The following is a 22,065-nucleotide window of genomic DNA, read 5'->3' on the forward strand; positions in this document are numbered from 1 at the left end:
CGCCGCCCGAATTTTGTATGTTTTGTATGCTTACAACGCTGTAATATTATTTCTTATTTTAGCATGATGTATTGTTTCCTTATATACATATATCTTATTAAAAAAATTAAATTATTAATAATTAACATAATTGCAGTAATATTAGAAACATTAGAAATATTAGTAATTTTATTTACTGTATTTTATAACAATTTAAATAAATTTGAATTAACATTAATAGTAGATTTATTTCAGAGGATTGAAATTAAAAAATGTTGAGTGGTGTGATACTGTACATTATGCTATTTATTATTTAATATACTCTATCTAAGCCTTCAACTTCTTTCTTTTTGTCGATATCTCCATTTATAATTATAGAATTTATTCTTAACATTGTTCTGGGTATTCTGGTAACTGTGAAACAAATAGATGTGTTAAATGGAATAGTTATACAATGTTTTGATTATAGCATTAATTATGATACTGTTCTTACAATTTAACCTCCTAAATTGTTTTCTTGGTTTCATTCTGAAATGAGCTATGGTGTGAGACAAAGTCTTTTGGATTACAGTCGCATTAACTGTCACCAATTCCTTATTCAGTATAGGTCTTCCAATGAGTGTGAAATCTTTACCACCAACCAGTAATACTTTTTCCAATTTTAATTCATCTCCTGGTTGAGGTGGCCAATGACCCTGAATGGCTATAACGTCACTTTCCGTGACTTTAAATTGTGTTCCACATAAGTGTATGACCGCAAATAAGCGGCCAACCGAATTAGTAGCTACTTGTCTGTTAATTTCATTGATCACATCTAAAAAGAAGAAGGAAGCTATAAAATTATCTAAATAATATAATTAATAAATTAATATGAAAGTACATTTCATTAATATTTCTATATTTATTATATATAATTACCAGCAGCTGCCTTTTCTTTTTCTTCATCATAATTTTCAGGTATTTCTTCTTGATAGTTTGGTGCTGGTTTAAACCAAGGTAAACTATATCTGATTGTTGGCCTGCGATAAGCATAACCAGCTACTTCTATCTCCCACAATTTTAATCCTATAATAAATAATGCTTCTTTTGTATTTTACACAAATTTGTTATTTACTTATCCTTAATCGTTAATTTTTATGTTTTGCTAGTATATAAATCAATATATAGTATAATATACAAACATATAATATTGATAATGGTAATAATAATAAATAATCTAATAGGAAAATGTAGTAATACAGTATTTATATTTTATAATAAACAATCACAGAATGTATAGTTAAAAGAACGATAATTATAAACCATTCAGTATGATGTGGTTTATTAAAAAATTACTACTAACATAACGCATTATGAATTACATCAAACAAATTTCAGGTTATATAACCTAAAGTTTCATACAAACAAAGAAGCGAATCTTATATTACTTTTACGGAAAAAATATTGACAAACCCGGATAATATTGTTTGTTTATCGAAGCAGGAAGAATCCTTCTAATACAGGTATTTGTGGCGAAATTAAATAGCCTGCTGAAACTACCGAGTGCCGCCATGATTTTGACTACTCGCTTTAAATTTGATAACTTAAAAGTTTAAGAATTTAAAAGAACAATATCTAAAATTGTAGACATATTTTATGAAATAAGAAAATAAATATAATAGAAGAGAATAGAGATGTCTTTCTCAATAAATGATATAAAAATAAAATATAATTATAGGAATCCGCGGCAAAATTTTAAATAGCAACTTTTAGTATATACATATATTTTTATCCGAAATATTTCTTCTCTGTTGAAATTAGAATATTTACATAAAAGAAATCATCGTTAATGACACATTATACAAATATTGTAAGCTATAACGTCTTTTCCGTGAAATTTTTCATATAATACAAGTTGTCAGTGTTATAGTTGATGTATAATTTTAAAATAATATTTTGCACATGTGGAAGAAATGTAGTATTTTTGTTGATTTGGTTGTAGTTCCGGTTGGAACTAGTATGTGAAGAGATGTCGTACATGTTGGCGAACAGTTACTTGTTATGGTTAGCCATTGTGTTTTGAGGCATCGATGACTGTTGAAGTATTATAATCATTCTTAGTGTTCCCAATAATTCGGCCACGTCGAATTATGCAGTTTTATAAAGAAAAGCTTCTGTCACCTGGACAACTGAAACGTCTCAGTGAGCATAAGTACAGCTGCACGACAAACAGTCTTTTGGATGGATTTCTTCAACCCTGGTGGGACTGGCTTGTTAGCAAGGTTCCACTTTGGCTTGCACCAAATTTAATCACCATCGTGGGACTGATTGTCAACATCGCGACTACTTTGATTCTTGTATATTATAGTCCAGATGCTAAAACCGAGGTATCGTCTACATAACCTATTTTTCGTACTTACATATCATTTCCTGGATGACAGTGTAAAAGGTTGTGAACTCGAAAATTTGATACATATTCGATATAAATGTAAAAAATAGAATTGTCAACTTTTACAATTTTACATAAAATCATTCGTTAGAAGAAAATTTTGTATGTAATGGAGTATGACTGTGTATGTGATGTTTGTACAAAAAATCTGTACTTATGAAAACAACATTTTTTTAAATGAAATAAATATCTATTTATCGCTTTAATATGTAGATATAGTATTACTTTAATATATAGATATAATATTACTTTAATATTTTAGGCACCTAGGTGGGCTTGTTTTTTATGTGCACTTGGTTTGTTCATTTATCAAAGTTTAGATGCCATAGATGGCAAACAAGCAAGAAGAACAGGAACTTCGACACCATTGGGTGAATTATTTGATCATGGATGTGACTCCATATCAACCGGTATGTTGCTTAAGTTGATAAACTCATGTGACCTTTAACTTATTATGTTAAAAATCTATATTAGAACTAAATATAGTACCTCTATAAAGTAGTGTAGAAAAAAATCTCTTTTATATCTTATATTACATGACAATGTTAAATTTTTGTAATCATAAATGAAAAATTGTGTTTTTATTTTGCCAGTTTTTATTGCTCTATCAGCGTGTATAGCAGTACAATTAGGATATTATCCAACATGGATGTTTTTCCAATGCTTCTGTGCCATGACACTTTTTTATTGTGCACATTGGCAGACATATGTTTCAGGTAAGAAGTTTATAGATGTTAATAAGGATAATTTTATTAAATTTATTTATTTCACAATGTCATTGTTTTTAAATAGGTTCTTTAAGATTTGGCAAAGTGGATGTCACAGAAGCACAATTTACTATTATAATGATTCACCTTATTTCTGCAATTTTTGGGCCACAAGTATGGATGATAGAGGTTGTATCTATTTTAATAATTCTAATTTTACATTTATATAACTTTAGAATATCTCATGTCAATCAACAAAATTATCTGATGTAATTTAGAAAACATGTTATGTTTAAAATGTTTCATTAATTTATTCATTAACGATTTAAGAGACGCACAGGTTACATAATTAGAATATCTTATGTCAATTAATAAAACATTATAACTTTAATGTTATACTTATATATTATACTGGTTGACTAATTGGTTTATCAACTTTTTGAGATACACAAATTATATAACTAAGTAACTGATTGTCATAAGATATTAATTCTTTTCTTATTTTTAGTTTTTCAAGCAAATATAAGCTTGTTTAGTATTAAGATTATTTAGTCACAGAAACTCGTTCTTAAGGCGTAGTATCAGATTTTACAGTAAATTTAGGAGGCTTATACATATTCTGCATAATTACATTTAAAAACTTCCAGTATTATAAACTTTTATAAGATATTAAGGACACAAATATTGAATCTCTTTTTTGAGTACATTATATTATCATTTATTCATATTAAGTTCATCATGATTTTTCATTCAAACCTTCATCAAATGTTATTTTCTACTTTTGTTATTACCTATCTCATAATTTTCTCATATTTGTTATATACATTATTATGCCATATATATATAAAATATAAGAATATCATGTATTATATGTGTATATGTTATATTTGTTTATGTATTTTCGATTCATTTCGTCAATTTACACTGGATAAAAGACGAATAGTAATTGAACAAATTGTAATAGTTAAAAAGTTAACTAATTACTCAATTTCTAATCTAACTGAAGATTTTCACTTTATGCATTAATGATTTTTGTATATAAGGAAAAACTAACGTTTCTAGTGAGTTCTGCATTTTTATCTCAAGACTCATGTTTATAAAAAATTTGAGAATATCTTTGCATGAGTCTAACGAGATTATTTCTTACAGATACCATACATAGATGGTTTTATGTTTAAGTATTTAATAGGAGTTATGACAGTAATTTGTGCAATGGCAAACTTATATTTCATCTTTTCGGTGATTTTCACCGGAGGAGTGGGCAAGAATGGTTCAACTGTGGCTGTAAGTTAGTCAATTAGACTTTTGTTTTTGGAAGTATGGAAATGGGAGCAGCATGGCATGAGGAGCAGCGCTGAAATTACCTTTTTTGCTATGAAACTTATTGTAACATGCATTTTATTTCCAAATTTCTTACTCATTTGTTTCCCTTCATCCAATTCTTTCTTACTTTCCTGCATCACATTGTTATTCATCATAAGTGCATCATAACTTACATTTGTACCTACAATTGTCCATCAAATTCATTCATATAGAGAATATATTAAAAGGTATTATTAAAATTTACGATATAATAGAGAAATAATATTTATAATATATCCCTGTACTGTGCAAGGCTATGTGTAAAAATTCAACTTACTTTTAATAATTGGAATTATGCTTTTGAAACAATTTCTATCAAAAATGTTCAATAAATAACAATAAAATATTAGATAATATAATTTAGGTATATAAATTTATTATTATACTATGTAAATGTCTTAAAATTAATATATCCTTTTAAAATAATGAGATATAACACTAGAAAAATTTACATTAACTCCAAACAGTAAGCACACACATAATATAAAATGTATACTTTGTATCATGATCATAATTCATTAGTTCAAAATGTAATTTTTCATCTCAATTATCAGTTAAATTATTATAACGTAAATATTTAGAAATGCAGGTAGAAAATTAAGTAAAAGAGCAGCTCCTTCGTGCCTGATATTTTAATTTATTATTATCTTATGTACTGTAATGGGCCACAAGTGGAACTAACTCATATTGAAAAAAATTGAGAGTTATATAGAATAAATGTAAGATACAGAGTAAACTTAGGTTAAATTTTAATTGCATTTCTGCAATTTTTATAACGAGCGAGATTTTATGCGTTTGTTTAGATACCAGTGCTTGGTGTAGGCACAATCAGTAACTACGTAGCAGTATTCTTTTATGCAGGCTACATTCATGTATTCCTTGAATTCTGTAAAGTCTTTGAATCTGGTGGGATTGGAAAGAATGGTTCCACAATTGCAGTAAGTTTCAAAAATATAAACTCATCAGTTGTATATATGTAAATTTTTCATCATTAGCATAGTAATCAGATCTTTCTTCTTTTATATTGCTTGCCTATCTAGACCATTCAGTTATTGCTATCCATGTTAAAGGACAACTTCTGCATTACTAAATTTTATTTAATAATCTATATGCACATTACTTTACTACAATAAAAGATTCTTGTATGGTGTGCAGGCTATGAGAAAATACAGCTTATGTTTTAATATTACCTCCAAATGTAATCTCTCTTATGCAAATTTACCTTCCATTTTATTTAGGTGCTTACTAGCTATGGAGTTTTGCTATTTTAATGTAAACAAATAGTTACCTGTGTTGAATAGTGATCATATCATCTTTACATTAAATTGAAAAAATAAATTTTTCAGAAAAAGAGTGATATTCATGAGAAAGAGTATGTCAATATTTGTTTAGATGTAAGAACTTTAAAATAGATTTATTTTTTTTGTTTTTTATTAAATTAAAAAACGAACGAATATTTTATATGAAATTAAAAATACAAAACCTTTAATTAAATGATTTTAACACCTTGTGAAGTCACACAAATTACTTAATGTATATGTGTTTTGAAGATTTGAAATTGTTTCAAAAGCAAGAAGTTCTCATCGGTATGTAATGAAATATGCTAGAGATGTGTTTAAAAGTAACTAATAAAAAGGTTTTTCGTGTCGCTTGCACAGTTGCCATACACTGGCACAGAGGTCAAGGTGTTTCCATTATGGGCTGCTGTGGGCATCGCTATTTTACTTGCACAGAGCAGCATATCCGTCATTCTTGCCGGTGGTGTCGGAAAAAATGGCTCCACCGTCGCAGTAAGTCAGTTCAAAAGTAATAAAATAATTGTGTAGTGCACTTTGCATTTTGTTTTGATTTAGGCCTATGTTATAAAAGAGTACTTGCTCTCTTACATATAACAATCTTGGCATATGTAATATATTAACATAAAACATCAACTATCTTGAACATTATTACTTAATATATATTGTCTGATGTATTCGAAATTATAATGTTAAAAACATTTGTTATCTTTGATCAAATTACAAAATTAAAATTTAATTAATATGATATTACGAGATTGCAGCACAGGACGAATATTCAATATAACTTATTGTGTCATTTGTGTGGGTCTAAAATTTGCAAGAGCATCACACAGAACTGTTTACTGTATTTTTATTTCCACTCTGGTTAACACCTTTTCCTAAATATTTAAGAATCTGTATTGATACTCCATACATATTTTCTTCTTTTTAATATTCCCATCCATTGACTACTCCTTTCCTTCAACCAAATAGTATTTTAAGAAATTGCATGGATCCTTAGAAGTATATAATTTTATATAATTAATATAACAATTTTAGTTACTACATATATGCTTCTTTGTAAACTAACTTAGTGAGTCTTTATGTACTTAGATGACTTTGATAATTAGCATAATAATCTCAGTTACTATATGTTTTACTGCAACTAACTCTACATGAACTCTAAATAACTTTGCATTTACTATGTGTGTTAAATCTGGGACCTACACATGTATTATAATGTATTATGTTTCTTCCTTTCATTTTTATAATAATAGAATTTAATGTAGTCTAATAGAATTTTATCTAGTCATATGGTAAACATATAGATGCTTTTTTAGCGTTTATAAAGATTTGCATTTTACATTGGAATATACAAGTTGGACTATTAATCCATCATATATAGCATGTAGCTTTATAATAAAGATGTAACATTTTAATTAAGTATATATTATACAGATAAAATTTTAGTAAAAAGTATAGTACTTGATGTTTGCATATAAAGCATATTTATATATTGTTCCTTTTATTAGAGATTGAATATTTTTAAGTAATCTTTATTATCGAATACTTAAACATTAAATTATAGGTACATATTTCATTTATAAAAATATATTACATGTTCAAATATTTTTCTTGTACATTTATTGATCACTGATGTCTTCATAATATTTATTCCATTTCAGGGAACATCAGTTTTATCTCCAATTATTCCATTTAGTTTCGTGGTAGTACCAGCTTTTATAATTTATAGAAAAAGTGCCGAGCACGTTTATGAAAATCATCCTGCATTGTATATACTTGCATTCGGAATGGTTGCAGCTAAAGTTACCAATCGACTGGTGGTATGTATATCAAAAACCTAAATATCGATCATTTTATTCAATTTTTACGTTCTATATTCCATAGTATTGTTATTTATTATAGGTTGCTCATATGACAAAAAATGAAATGGAATATTTAGACACTTCATTGATTGGACCAGCAATGCTGTTCTTAAATCAGTATTTCAATTTTTTTATCAAAGAATATTATGTTCTTTGGTTGTGTTTTGTAAGTCTTCTAATTTTTGCATAAATTTTATTGAACTTTTTTGAAATATCATTTTTATATATTTTACAATTATATGTGCTTTTAGATTTGGGTTACTCTGGATTTACTACGGTATAATACTCAAATTTGTCTTGAAATTTGCGATTATATGAAGATCAAATTATTTAGGATACCACTAGGAGATCATCGAACTAGTCTGGTTTCTAATACAGCTGAGAAAAATGGTACTAACAGGTCCCAACGTAATAGATTGCAAAAGAAACATCACTAGGATTTATTTGTGATAATAAATGCGCTGTATGATTCATTTTTTGTATAAAGGAGAGTTAACAATATAAGAAAATATAGAGATTTGATAAATTTTGTTATATCACAATTGTATATATACAAAGTTCAGAATAGTACAGTTCATTTATTATCACATTAATTTCTAATCGCCGCATCTGATTAGTATTGAACATAAATAAAAGGTCTCATCAACATGGTTGAAAGTTTCTCACTGCTTGTCATCGATTGCAATTAGTTTGTTATCGACGAAAAAAGAATATATCATCATGTACCTAGTGATCAGAGTTACGATTAAAATCGGTAAAATCAATAAGATACATGAAACAATACGATATAAATACAGGAAGTGATATATAACTATTAAAAGAAAGATGGAAAAAAGACATGACATAAACTTTAAGTAACTTTATATTATTGTTATAAGTATTATAGCAATTTAATTAAATCAGTGAATGTGAATGATTTATTCAATTTTTATTTATTAATAACTGTATGAAGTTTATGTTTGGGAATGACGCAATTATAACGAACATTTGTTCTTTTTGCTGACCTTTAGATTACAAGAAAAATTTTTGAAGATAAACGAATTTAGAGAAGACGTTTTAGACAAATTTAGAAAAGTTTTTACTTATATTCATTAAAAAGAAAATAAAATTACCTGATTGTTTTTTCTTAGAGGTTGTGTTTAATGATATTGGTTATTTTTCGATTGGTATACTATAGCCATGATCTCATATAGAATATATTAGTAGTTCATTTACATGTTTGAAATTAAAGGACAGATAATTATTTCCTTTTAAAATTACAAATCTAATTTAAAAATATCATATATGTACGTAATTATACGACGAATATCCTGATATTTCCATAGTCAATTACAAAATGTTTATAGTATAAATAAACTACCAAAGATAGTTCATTTGAGCTAAAACGATTCAATTTATGATTTATCTTATTCTTTTTTAACAATTTCAATTTTGTATCATTCAAAAATTGTAAGGAATTGATGGAATGTTACTGACTAATCATTTTGTGTTTTGAAATATTTTTTTTTTTTAGTAAACATCGGTTTCTAACGAGTAAGGAACTATACAAGGAAAGGTACATAGCACAGGAAATATGCATATTGCTCAAGCAGTATGTAAATTGATATAATGTATTCTTAATTTACAATGATTTACATTCAGCTCAGGTCCGAGGCCTTAATATGCTCTTATGATTGCAACTGTATGAGATAGTTTACCAGGTAGAAGACAAATTAGCTGAACAATTTTTATTTAAGATGAATTTGCGTATATATTCTTATATTTATTTAGCGTAGCGCATTTTTCATGGTAAAATCTCTTTTGTTTACAAGACGTATAATATATAGATTCAACAATATGAATTATAAAAGATAATAATGCTCTAAACAGAAATTGTTGCTAACTATGTGCAGTAAATATACATATTTAGATTTTTAATACATTGTAATCTTTATGACTAATGGAAAGCAAATTTTTTATATAAATGTGCATCACATAATAAGGAATGGATCATATAATTACGAAACTAATTACAGTATTGATCATTAAAAGTTATTTTAACAGTTATTTAAAGTATATTAATTAAACAGAAAGATTTTAGATCAGTGATATATCTATTATAAAATTTGTGACGAGTAAAATATTGTGAGGATTAGTGATATAAATTTAAAATATAAAGACGTATCCTTTCACTACATTGTATTTTAAAAAATATCCGAAACTGTTCAAGAAATGGTTTCTTTACAAACATAGATACGAGCAATCTAATTACTGTGCATGAGAAATTACCATTTAGTTCAAACGTTTCATTATAGAGTATTACAATTATATAATTCTGTTGTTTTACAAAAGTTTTAAATTTTTACAAGATCATTTGAGATTTTCAGAATGACAATATTTCAATGAGACTTTCCTGCAACATTGCCTGATAAAATAAATAATGTATCTAATAATCTAATGTAACGTATCTTGGTTTTTGTTCACAAAATGTAATATACTTTCCTGATAAATAATTTTCGTATCACATGCTATCTTTTATTTGTGCGTTTTCATTGAACAAAGCTTGATGTAATGGTCAAAATCTTTGGAGTTACATTCCCATTCTCCTATCTTCAGATTTAATCCGTGTTAATCCTTCCAAAATGGCTTGCAAAGGTGATTCTTTCAAATAAATTCTAAATCTTGCTTTCTAAATAAAAAACATACCATTATAGTTTTCAAAATACTAATTCGCATGGTGCATTATTCTATTTTATTTTAAATGTTTGTATTGTTCCTTGTAAATTTTATAGTAGCACATTAACAATACCTTAATTTGTACCTTTGCAATTATATTAACCAACAATAGCTTGAGAAATTGTTTTTGCATTGAATCGCATTGTTAACATTTAGCATGTTTGTGGAACTTTTACACAAGCCCACATTTTATCAATTCACTAATTGATAATATACAAAATCATATCGTTTATAATTTCATTTTGTGAATAATACCTAATACCTATTTTCTCATATAGCAAAATGTTAATTAAAAAGTACGATAAAATAATGCGATAAACACATTATTCAATATTGAAATATATGAAGAACTAGTATCGTTTTAATATCTTATTTATGTTTTAACATCTTATTTGTGATATGATAAGTTGTAATAATATGAGATATAGATACAAACATTATGAGGTACGTAATAAAGCAAGTAGAGAATTGAAGCATGTGAAGATTGCATTTGCATGACTCTGCTTGTTTGCTTGGTCCTAACGCCTTGTCGAACGCGTTCAGGATGTTGTACGATATCTTTAACATTTTAATTTATATAACACAAACCATTTCAATATAAACTGTACAAAGTATAAGAAATCAAGAAAAAAACTTCTGAACACGGTCGTTGATTGATATACATATGTATATACGAAACGCTGCCAAGTATAAAGAGGGAAAGGTTTTGGCAACTCTGTGCTACTTTATCTCACTTTTATCAAAAATACAAGTGTAGAACTGATTACGATACCTTTTCAATCAAAATTGCTCTTATTGATTGCCGAGCCTTAGCGAATATTAATGTAATGCGTGGTCTGTTACAATATTGGGCATAATATTTATTTAATATTAGGCAGTGTTATAATGTGTTACTATATTTAGTATAACATGTTAATCAAGTATGTGCGAATAACAAATTTTAATATTTTTATAGTTTGCTATATTTTAATAATTTTAAGTATAGTAATTACTTTAATGGTTTTCCACTATTCTAACTACTTATGTCTTATGTTTCGTATACCACTGTAGTTTGGATTTATATTTTGGATATATTTTTTAAATTATAGATAACAGATGCAAAACATCTAAAAGAAGATTTCACGTTTCTTTAAATTATTCACATTGTAACAAGATATTCGCACATGCAGAACGTCAATGTACTTTATTCGTTGGTATGCATGAATAGTTCTGTTCACAGTTCGCGCGATGGTGGAACAACAGCCTCTGTTAGACGAGGATTATCATCACGGATCTGATACTACCCTCGACCTATGACGGTTGAAATTCATCAGCGTAAAGATAATTATTTCGAAACGCAGGGTTACGTAAAACTTTCTTTCCAACTGTTATCATTACTCTTTCATTGCCCATTAACAAGTACAAATACTAGTCTCTTTTTAGAATGAAAATTAATATATTATACTGTATATTAACAGTACTACAGTTTCACGTGGCCTTGATACCCATCTTGAATCATAATTTTATTATGAAATTTGAGATGCTGGATAAAGGAAAGAGTATAGATTATATAGCAGAATGAAGCAGGGTAGTTACATTATAGGAAGTGAAGTTTAAGTAGAAGAGAAAGTTTAACCCTTAAAAGCTATTATCGAAATTTCATTTTAGTATTTCAGTATTTTAATTCACATGGACAAAATTTCACATATTGTTTATTTTAGAAATTAATAAAATTACCATTGAATATTGGATGAAAAATGGACAGTATTGCAATACTATCATATGATAGTATTAAAATAAAATTGTATTAGCCTGTAAGGGTTAAAGAGAGCTTCGCGTGGTCCTTTTTGACGTAGGAGAAAATTAAAAATGAGAATTCTAATTTTATTGATAAGTGTATCGTGTTGTACGAAACTGTTTGGTTCAAAAGTGTTTGATGAAGTAAGATAAGAGTATTTCCTGTGATAGTTTTATAGAGACAGCGAAGTACATTTTCATTATTGGTGATCAAACAACGAAGGACTATAGTTATTCCTACAGAGTCGGAGACACTTCGAATTGTAAGATAAAATTCATGTATTATTGGTAACGTTTAAAAATCCGTATAATTTTATAGAAAGATATAGAAAGGATAGACGAACTTAAAGAAAGTAAAGTGACTTTTGTTTTAAAGAAAAATTGTTAAAGACAATTCTAAAATGGATAAGGTGAACATTTTTTTAATGTTGTCAGGATGAAATAGCATTTAACACTAGCACACTAGCGTAATAACGAGATACTTGTTCTTTTTTACTAGTTGTACGACTTCCGGTCTTTATCAACATTTTTCTGATCTCTTAAATGGAGATGATAGTCGAATTATTTAACTAAAATATTAACGACGTCATAAATGTTAGAGAAAAGAAATAAGAAGGATAATAATAATAGAAATAAGTTTGTATAAATAAACAATTTGTAATATATTTATTTAATAAGAAGTAAGATATGAAATTTTACCAGACTTAACTTTAAGTTAATGTTAAGTTCAGAGAAAAGTTATAGGTATTAATTATATGGCAAATTATATCGGAAGTTTTATGTTTATACATTCTATATACTGTAAACTGCGATCATTGTAATTTATGCGAACAAATAAAATTTTAATTGCCATTCTGTTATTTTCTTATGTTCTTCTTTTTTTTTTTTCGTTTCGTCAATGAATTTTCATCAATGTCTAGTGAAATGAATTTTGTCGAATCGTTGAGAATATTTTCTCGCGTTCGAAAGTAGAACAAATTCGAATAACGATTAAAAACTGGTTCAACCCTCGCGCCGGAAACTGGGCCAGGAGTAATCATTATTTCCCGGGAATTCGGTCACCCATAGTATTTCATGATGCCTTGTAAAAATATCCTTGGGATAATCCTTGCAGGAATGTACTTTATTATAATAATCTACCACCTACGGTCTAATATATATCGCAGTTGAATATTTGTTTAGAAAATCTATTTGCAATTTACTTTGCAATGACAAATGAAAAAAGAAAGCAAAGAATGCCTTTGAAGACACATATAAATATTATTTTCTCATTTTATCGATAATAATTTTTTTATTTACTGTAATTCGATAATTATCCATTTTACAACAACTTTGAAAAATTTCTGGGAATTGGGAGATATAAGAATATTTTCTTTTAATTTTATAATCAGGGAAAAGCGACATTCGTTTACATAGCTTACTGGCAAATGAAATATTAAAATAGCTATTTATATAAATTTGAATTTTTCTCAATAAGCATATTATATTCTATTACTTAAATTTGTAAAAAGAAGATATATGTCTTATTGATTTTTTCTGTTTGTATATCTCCAATCTTCATTCCAATTACATTTTATTCGCCATTTTTCCATTGGGAATCATATTTTATCTGATAGCACTGTATCTTTGTGAGACACCCTGTATAGCGTGTTAGGCAATGTTACATTACGTAGTAGTGCGATATTGATCAATCAGATGGCATGTAACGTGTCCCTTGATCCCTAGATGTGTACTTTCTGTGGGCCAGCAAAAACGTTAGGGAAGTAAAATAAATACTCGTACCATGCCGCAACAATGAAATGCATAATCAATGAAAGTGCATTACGTTCCCACATCGTGGCTCTTTAGTGGTTCGTTTTCTCTCTTCTCCGCTTTTCACGGAGTCCGAAGACCTCGAAATTTCGTGACCGAGCTGCGTATCACCTCCTACCCTTGTTCGTCTATTCGACCTGGGCCACGCTCTGAGACGTTTCCCCTTCCCCAATACCAAACTCACAGGAACGTAATATCCTCTTCAAGGATCCTTGGTGTTCTTAAATTCAATTATGGTTGCATTCTAATGAGATTATGAGACTTTCAATCAAGTTTGAGGGAGTCCAAACCTGTTTCCCGGTGAAATTAATTAGAGCAGTAATGGTAAATAAATGGTTTTATGGGTTATCGTAAATGTTGGGCAAATTGTGTTGCAAATTGAAATTTAGCAATGAAAGAGTTTTCTGTCAATTTTCGATGATAATTTTATTCGTTCGGTAGTAAATTACAGATGCTTCATGTAGCGTTATATTGTTTTGTTAATCCTGTGAATTACGTAATTAGTATTGTTTTACTTTTAGTATGGTTCAACTTTTAATAACGAATTGGTAGTAAATTAATTCTATTTATTTATCATTGAACTATATGAATTTTGTTCATCTCTCGAAATGATTCGATCTTTTTATACAAACATTTTTCATGAAGTGGCATGTCCTTTTTTGGATATACTACTGGAGAATGTATGCGCATGCGCGTCGGACGATAGGGGTTGTAAGTAGAAAAGTCGAAGTTACGATCGACGTGAATCAGTCTGCGTTCGGCGACGTCCGAGCGATCATTCATTATGATAGCATTTTAGACTTGATAGTAAATAGACTTTACACGTCTTTATGAATTGATAAAGTCTTTTGCAATAGCTTAAGCTGGCAATAAAATGTTCCACCTAATCATACGATCTTTAAAAAAATCATTTATATACTTCCACAAAAATAAATGAATAATAATAACAACTCTTCTATTACTATTATTACTAATACATAATAATTATTTTAATAGCATTATTAATAATTACAATATGAATCGTTTCACACTCCCAAGTAATACCACAGTAATACTATACACCACTATACACAAAGACAAAAGATATCTTTTTCTTCTGTGTATCAAACGTCCATTATTTTATATTCAACCTTCTTTTTTCTGGCCTCCAGATAAAGACACCTTTGAACTGACAATTGAGCGGATTGCTCCACGTAACCTTCCTAAGCAGTTTGAATGAAATTTAATCCAGTCGATATCGACTATCGTTTAGTTTCGCATAAAGGATTCCTGTTGAATTTTTAGATTCGATACCTACAGTGAGGGATAAAAGAAAATTTTTAATTGATATGCTTATTGTTAATAACTTTTGCACTGGAGATTTTTTGTTCCATTGATAACAGGTATACTATATTCATTAACCTGTTCCTATCAAATATAAATCCATTTTGTAAAATGGTGCTTTCTTTTTTATTTTTCATGGTATCTTTTTATATCTCTTGTTTCGCAAATTTTCTTTTGTCCGCCACGGTACGTCCCTGTTCCTCTACCACCTCCACGTTTCCCGAACATCCAGCTAAGCCTGTCAGCAGCGTTATTGATCCAGCTGGTAACGGACCGCGTCTATGCAATGAGGCCATCTATTCCCGAGAATCGTATATGTATATAAGCTCCCTGGGCCAAGCGTTCAGGATAGCCGTTCAGAAGGTGCTAACGTCGTATTACGTAGACGGCGACATTGCTTACGTAGACCGTAATCATGTTAGGCTTACCCACTCCTGTTTCTAGGTTTTATATGGTTACAGTTGACAGCCTTCTCCAGGTGCGACTCTTTCTTCCGACAATTGGGCTTTTTCACACACATAAATCTCTCTTGTTGTTTTCAGTGGGAGAATTTGGAAATATATATCATTAGGGAGTAGGACAATTATTGTGATAATGCAAAAAATTTAGAATCAAATATACTTGACTATAAAAAAAGTAAGGTAATTTTATATCCTAGTCCCCCAGGTAACAATGTATTATCACAAATTTTTATTTTCTAAGTCACTCTGTTATCTATTTCCCTGCAAAGCTTATTAAATAACAATCACCTTTAAAAGTATTCCTTACCCTACGATCTCGGGCAAATTCTAAAAAAGATATCAATGTCGTTTCCACATTTTTATAGTGAAATGAAATACCGCTGCAATTCCACGTACATATATGTAAAACTATCGTAATATTCACATTCATTTCCTAATCTTTATTTTTAAGAGAAATTTAACCATTTCAATATACTTTCCCGGTACAAGTACAATGGTTACAAACAAATATCGGCACTCTATTATATTTCTTACAATATTTCCACATTGAGTAATTAGGTACAAGTATATTAAATTTTGTATCATTGTATAGCACTTTCGTATGGCTGCAAAAATGTCATATTATGAAAATGATATGTATAGAGCATGATAAAAGGAAAACTGTTTTATTAAGAAATAAGTGTGCGTAGTCAGTGTACTTAAAGTTTCTTTATGATAAAACAATTGTGCTGACTTGTGAACGAGCGTTTAATTGACCTAGGGGGACTGAAAGGGGTCCCGGTGTTCCATTATGTACCGGCAACAATCAAATTTCGAAACTATTAACAGGCATTGAAACGGGCACCTACACGCGGTTGATGCACGCGTGTGTACGCGTCTAGGTGAAGGATAAGTACATTAGACGAGGTCTGATAAGCTGGTGTGCGCGTGTGCATAGTAAAAGTCACGAGGAACAGTAGCGGCAATTAACTTGCCAGCTGGTAGGCTATAAAAAGCGCAGTTTCATCCAGCTCGTTGCAATGTAACCCATAATTACAAAAATTTCTACTTCTTATCGGTTCTTCGTTCGTTTCTTCCTTTCAATTTTTTAGTTCATTATACTTTTCTCTCTTCATCTTGAAATGTATTTTATTTGTCGTATATATTATACAATATGTAACATTATAATATTACAAGCGCGTCGCAGGATTCAACAGCCAAACTTTCTCAATGTATCTTATAGGTACAATGAAACGGAGAATGTTATATCAATTATTTCAAACTTTATTAAAATGTTATAATAAAGGTACGGAAAATACGAAGAAGTAATAAATTGTTTAATTAAGAATTCTTCTAATAAAAGACGCCGAAGGAAGAAAGAATGAACGTTATTGTGTGTTTCATTATTATTAAATAATTGCATATTATAACGGTGGAATCGATAAATGAAAAATTGATTCTAGAGTGAGCTGTTTCGAAGAAAGGATAATAACAAAAATTCCTTTTAATTATTTAAGAAACATATACAAGTGTTAGGTAATGTATTGATTTATTGAATGTATTGATTTAGAATTTTTTGCTTTTAGGGATAGAAGAGACGAGGAGAAGAAACGAGAAGCAAAATGAAAAGAAGAGAAGAAAGTGTGGTGAAAAGTGTTTGCTTCTATCGTAGAAGAGTGTGGATCGTTCTTTTTTTTTTTTTTTCGTTTAGGTTGCTACTTTGTAAGGACTTCCCTTTTCGAGTTCCCCTCGTGTAATTTCTGGGCGGGATTGTCAAGAGAAAAGTTCGTCAATCCCTGCGGACCAGAACCAAAGGCTAAATTTCCGGCTAAACTCTCGGTTTCTCTTATTCTCTCTGAAGTAATGTATTCGCGCTTATTTCTTTCGACATTTATGTTATACGTGTCGCATAATTTTCGTATTTGGTTAGCCAAAAATTGGCAAAAATAATATAATAGAGGTATAAATCATTTTTTTATAGATTATTTCGTATAGATCTATTAAAATATAGGAAACAGAGGTGTGGCGTGCAAAAGATATTTTCAAAAAAGTGCTAATGAAATATTTTTATTGAGAAGAATGATGATAAAAAAGATGACTGAAAATGTAATGCAAGGAAATCCATTCTTTTAGTGTGGTGCGTTGAGAATTCTCGAATAAAATATGTATGTCTCAAAACTTTTCCTGTCTACGTTTTCCTTAACTGTAATAAACACCTCGTCTTTGTATGTTCTTCTTAAATACAGTAAACACATTTCTTTTGTACGTTCTTCGTTAATAGAATACAACAAAAATATGTACTTTTTTAATGTCTTTCCTTTATCCATGTTTCTTAAAGAAACTCTCAATGGAAAATTTTTATTGAAAAGAAGTAATAAAAAGATACGAATGAAGTATATTCTGTAATTCACTTTATACTTTCTTCTACGTTTCCTTTCATTGTCGTTGAAAAGACGTGATCAAAAATATGAATGCAAAAGTAATTGGACGAAGAATTGTTTAATTTCATAGACTAAGAATTATTTTATTCGTGCACAACTTCTGTCCCAGGGCAATTAATCATCAATTCGAAGTAAGCTAATTCAGAAGTCCTTTAATTTCTTCTCTGTTCTATGTCAAGGTAATGCCGGGATTGCAAGTGTTACCCTTGAACTGAATAATTAATTCATCCCCATCAGTTAATTAAACAGCAGTTGCATTGGAAAAGTAAACTTCCCATCATTGTTGTTGTTGTTTAAACATTTAAAATCGACGCTTTGCAAAGTTCCTCGATCAAAGCGGCCACCTACTTTCACGTTTAGCCAATTGCTCAATCAGCACGTAGCAACGTGTGCTCGTTTGATGTTATTATGCAAATTGTTATCATTTACTTTATTTTTCTAAATTTGTGTATCTTCTTTTTCCAAATTTCACTAGAGACTAAAAATTCGCACGAAATATTAAAATTTTCTTTAATTTATCATTGTTTTTACCGAATCAATACTTTGCCAAAATTGTGTATAATATGTTTCAACAATTGGTTTATATATTTCGAAAATTATCGAAATATTTTAATTTCTATTATTTTTAATTTCACTTTAGGAACAAGAGTAAGAATTGTTTTAACGATAATACGTCAGTTACTGTCAAAAGATTTGATGTTAGTACATAAAAAGAAATGGCCAGTGAAGGTGTGCTCTCTGTACAAGTATTTGTGAATGAGTGTTACCCTTAGCTACTGCTCAAGAAAACACCCTTCAACTCTTTCAGTCTTATTCTGCTTTTAAGAGGGGAGAATCCAGAATTTTCCTCCGGTTATTAATCTCAATTAAAAGATACGCATAATAGTTTCCCCAGGAAACATATTCAATCGTTATAATCGTATAATATTATATTTACCATTGTAATTACTGGAACAATTTCAGACATCTGGATTTCTTAAGCGATTATATTTAAACCCACTAATTATGCAACATTGTTACATTAATTCGAGTACATGTTTCTAACAGCCTTCATCCTTTAAAGTTGTATATTCAAATACGCAATCCAATTACACAATATTAAGTCAGTTTCAGTACTGTGACTAAAAATACATAAAGAGTAAAATTCAATCTCTTGTTTTCCTTACCGTAAGTTCTATTTTCCCGTACTAAAATGTATAATCTTTTCATCCCTCTCAATAAACTAACTCTAATTCTTCCAATAGGTATTTCAAATTATCGAGGAATTATACTATTACAGTCTAAAAATGTCTACCACTCACCTCTTTCTTCTATCACCAATTTCCTTCATTCTTCACTAATTTCCCTTAAATTTCACTTTTGAATGGAAACATAATTCGAATCTTGAAATATGAGAACAAGAAAATTAACGATGTCGCTTCAGGAATCTAGTCTTCAAAATATATTAAATAAACACGAACTAGCTATAATTCTACGCTATAAATGTACAATCTATCATATAGAAAACAAAAGCTTAAAATCTGTTACATAAACATAATTTAATCTGATTATTTTATCATATAATTATTTACTATTTCTCTATCCAAAATCTCCTCATCTTTCTCCTAGTTTCTCTAAAATCCAACTGTCATTCAAAACTCCTGCTCCAATATCCACGAAAACCACCCCAAAACTGCATCCCCTAGAAATTCACCTTCTGAATCTCCGAACACCCTCTCTTAGACCCTATCGATCGGAAATTTCGAAAGAGCAATTAAAAAGCCGGAAAAATGGTCGCTTCCGGACAGACATCGGGAGTTGAGGACAACTTCGTGTCCCTTTCCCGACGCAAGTGCCGCCCCTGGTCGCACGCCTGCCTAGTAGCCTCGTCGTGAACGATCGCCAGTGTAGTATCGCCAGTCAGGCGATACGGTGTGCGGCCTCGTGCATGAAAAGCGACGATTTTCCACCGGGATCCTCGTTCTAAACGACACGTAAGTTCACCTAGCAGCTATGCGTTTCCAATATTTTTCAACTTCCTCGACAATACGTCGTTAACTTATTACATCCAAATGTAAAACTATCGATTATATAGTGTCACTAATGCAATATAACGAGTGACGTCGTTTAGGTCGCGTGTAACTGGCTCGAAACCTTGTTGAAATTGGCCAAAGTTAAGCTATGGAAGTGAATGCGTGTTCCAATCGACTGTCGTTCTAAGGATTGAAGTATACAGTGGCTACAAGAAGCGTTTTTCTTATCAGCTTTTATACTTCGTTTTCATGATATCGAATTTTTATTCTGGTGCGGATATTTATGGAAATTCATACTTTTTGTGGCGATGGTTAAAAAATGTGGAATTTAGGTAGGTGATTTTTCTATGTACTAAACATTATAACGATTACTATATTTTGTTTATTTTATATATCTTTGCACATTACATTCTCGCTACGATGCATTCTATGCACTTTTGCACCTTCAAATTTCCCATAAATTAAGTCCGCAATCTAATTATAAGACAGTATGTACTATCATACGATACGAAATTTAGTATAGTTGGATCTACGTAATTAATTACTATGTAAGTGCTATAATACACACAACGGTGTGTCGATACTTTTCGTAGCCACTGTACGAAGATGAAGATGCATGTACTCGTAAAAATGTATATATTTCATATTGTGGCGATAGTTTTTCGCTCGAATTTAGCAATTATTAATTAAGAATTAAGAATTAGCAGTTCGAAACCATCTTATCGCTGTACATTTTTCCACAGTGTTATTATTATTATCTACCTGATTTGAAATATATTGCTCCGTATTTTTGCGCTTGGTGCTTTTTAGCAAACTTATTCGAATTTCAATGATATGATTTAACAAGTGATTTCATTAACGAGAAAGATATTTCAAGCCAGGCAAATATGTTCATACTGATAAAGTATTGAAACTACAAAGTAACTTGAATTCAGGTAAAACGACTAATGTGAACGAGGTATTAGGCCGCTTACACGCGACCTAAACGATGTCATTTACTTTTTCTCACCGACGACGTTGCATAATTTCGATTGTTATATACATCAGGATTTAGTAAATTAATGGTATATCGTTGAACAAGTTGGAAAATATTGAAAACGCAAAGCTGGTGGATTTATACAGCGTCGTTTCCCGCTGGCATTGCAACGACGCATTTATTAAATCCGTTTAAATTTTGCTATTCTAAATTTATTAAGTTTCTGAATTTTTAATAATGAAATAATCACGGTTGTATGTATTGTATTATCAAACTTGCTGAATTTTAACGATATGAAATGTTAGGAACGTTGCATTCCTTGACGCGTTCGTTTGAATCATTATTCGATGATGATATCCAACGATGAAAGATTTCTATCCTACATTCTATGAGCTTTTGAAAAAATTTGTTGGAATGAAGAGATACGAGTGGAGAATTATGTATAGAAGATTGTCCGAGAACGTTGTAAAGCTTCTGTTACCTGGAACTGTGCTACATGTTCGTTTTGCAAATCGATTTTCGCAAATCGATGCAAATCGACGTATTGAAAAATTGATCTTACAAAATTTGCAAGTGGAAGTAGTTCGATATATAAATATCTTGAAAAATTGCTCGGTCGAACGAAATATTCCAATTTATTAGAAACGTTCCTATCTGAATAACATTTTGCAAAAAAATTCGTGGATAAAAATTACGTTTGCAGAGTAACAGTGAAATAAATGATACCACTTTGGTGTCTTACTTTTCCTAAAAATAAAACATTATATATATAAATGTATATGTAACAGATCGAAAAACACTTGCCTCCTTCAAAATTCCTGACAATTATTTTCTTCTGCAAGGAAATCATTAGCGTGTTTCAAATATTTTTTACAAGCGATAATAATCCGACTTCTGAGGAGTTTCGAATTATTTTTAGCAAATATCGAAT

General features: G+C 29.6%; 3 protein-coding genes and 2 long non-coding RNA genes across 19 annotated transcripts in view; 3 read left to right on the plus strand and 2 right to left on the minus strand.

Moving 5' to 3' along the window:
• Nucleotides 1-157: 157 nt before the first annotated feature.
• Nucleotides 158-1,641, minus strand: Mrpl21 (mitochondrial ribosomal protein L21). The gene is made up of 4 exons (XM_072011166.1): nucleotides 1,432-1,641; nucleotides 898-1,044; nucleotides 473-793; nucleotides 158-393 (listed from the first exon to the last, which is right to left on the minus strand). Exons 1-4 carry the CDS (start codon nucleotides 1,529-1,531, stop codon nucleotides 293-295), a joined length of 669 nt encoding a protein of 222 aa, XP_071867267.1. The 5' UTR covers nucleotides 1,532-1,641; the 3' UTR covers nucleotides 158-292.
• Nucleotides 1,642-1,959: 318 nt separating this feature from the next.
• Bbc (choline/ethanolaminephosphotransferase 1 bbc) lies at nucleotides 1,960-12,990 on the plus strand. 7 transcript variants are annotated; one of them, XM_072011144.1, is made up of 11 exons: nucleotides 1,960-2,345; nucleotides 2,670-2,817; nucleotides 3,001-3,123; nucleotides 3,200-3,303; nucleotides 4,264-4,398; nucleotides 5,280-5,414; nucleotides 6,135-6,266; nucleotides 7,439-7,597; nucleotides 7,680-7,805; nucleotides 7,891-8,029; nucleotides 11,574-12,990. In XM_072011144.1, exons 1-11 carry the CDS (start codon nucleotides 2,109-2,111, stop codon nucleotides 11,648-11,650), a joined length of 1,515 nt encoding a protein of 504 aa, XP_071867245.1. In that variant the 5' UTR covers nucleotides 1,960-2,108; the 3' UTR covers nucleotides 11,651-12,990. The 7 variants fall into 7 exon arrangements, with proteins under 7 accessions (XP_071867245.1, XP_071867240.1, XP_071867239.1 ...); XM_072011139.1 differs by lacking the exon at nucleotides 4,264-4,398; XM_072011138.1 differs by lacking the exon at nucleotides 5,280-5,414 and having other exon boundaries at nucleotides 1,961-2,345.
• LOC139991218 (uncharacterized) lies at nucleotides 9,805-11,574 on the minus strand. Its single transcript, XR_011800755.1, has 2 exons — nucleotides 10,440-11,574; nucleotides 9,805-10,307 (listed from the first exon to the last, which is right to left on the minus strand). It is a non-coding gene; the product is annotated as an uncharacterized lncRNA (long non-coding RNA).
• A 2,361-nt stretch (nucleotides 12,991-15,351) lies between the features above and the next one.
• LOC139991222 (uncharacterized) lies at nucleotides 15,352-16,113 on the plus strand. Its single transcript, XR_011800760.1, has 3 exons — nucleotides 15,352-15,628; nucleotides 15,727-15,839; nucleotides 15,932-16,113. It is a non-coding gene; the product is annotated as an uncharacterized lncRNA (long non-coding RNA).
• Nucleotides 16,114-19,987: 3,874 nt separating this feature from the next.
• The window catches only part of Rab3-gef (Rab3 GDP-GTP exchange factor), a 41,826-nt gene continuing 39,748 nt past the window's right edge, over nucleotides 19,988-22,065 (plus strand). For all 9 annotated transcript variants that reach the window (XM_072011121.1, XM_072011116.2, XM_072011118.2 and 6 more), the window contains exon 1: nucleotides 19,988-20,119. The gene's annotated coding sequence lies outside the window, so the exon portion shown is untranslated. The remainder of the gene's footprint in view (nucleotides 20,120-22,065) is intronic.

This window comes from Bombus fervidus, chromosome 9 (genome assembly GCF_041682495.2).
Source record: "Bombus fervidus isolate BK054 chromosome 9, iyBomFerv1, whole genome shotgun sequence".
NCBI classification, from domain to species: Eukaryota; Metazoa; Arthropoda; class Insecta; order Hymenoptera; family Apidae; genus Bombus; species Bombus fervidus.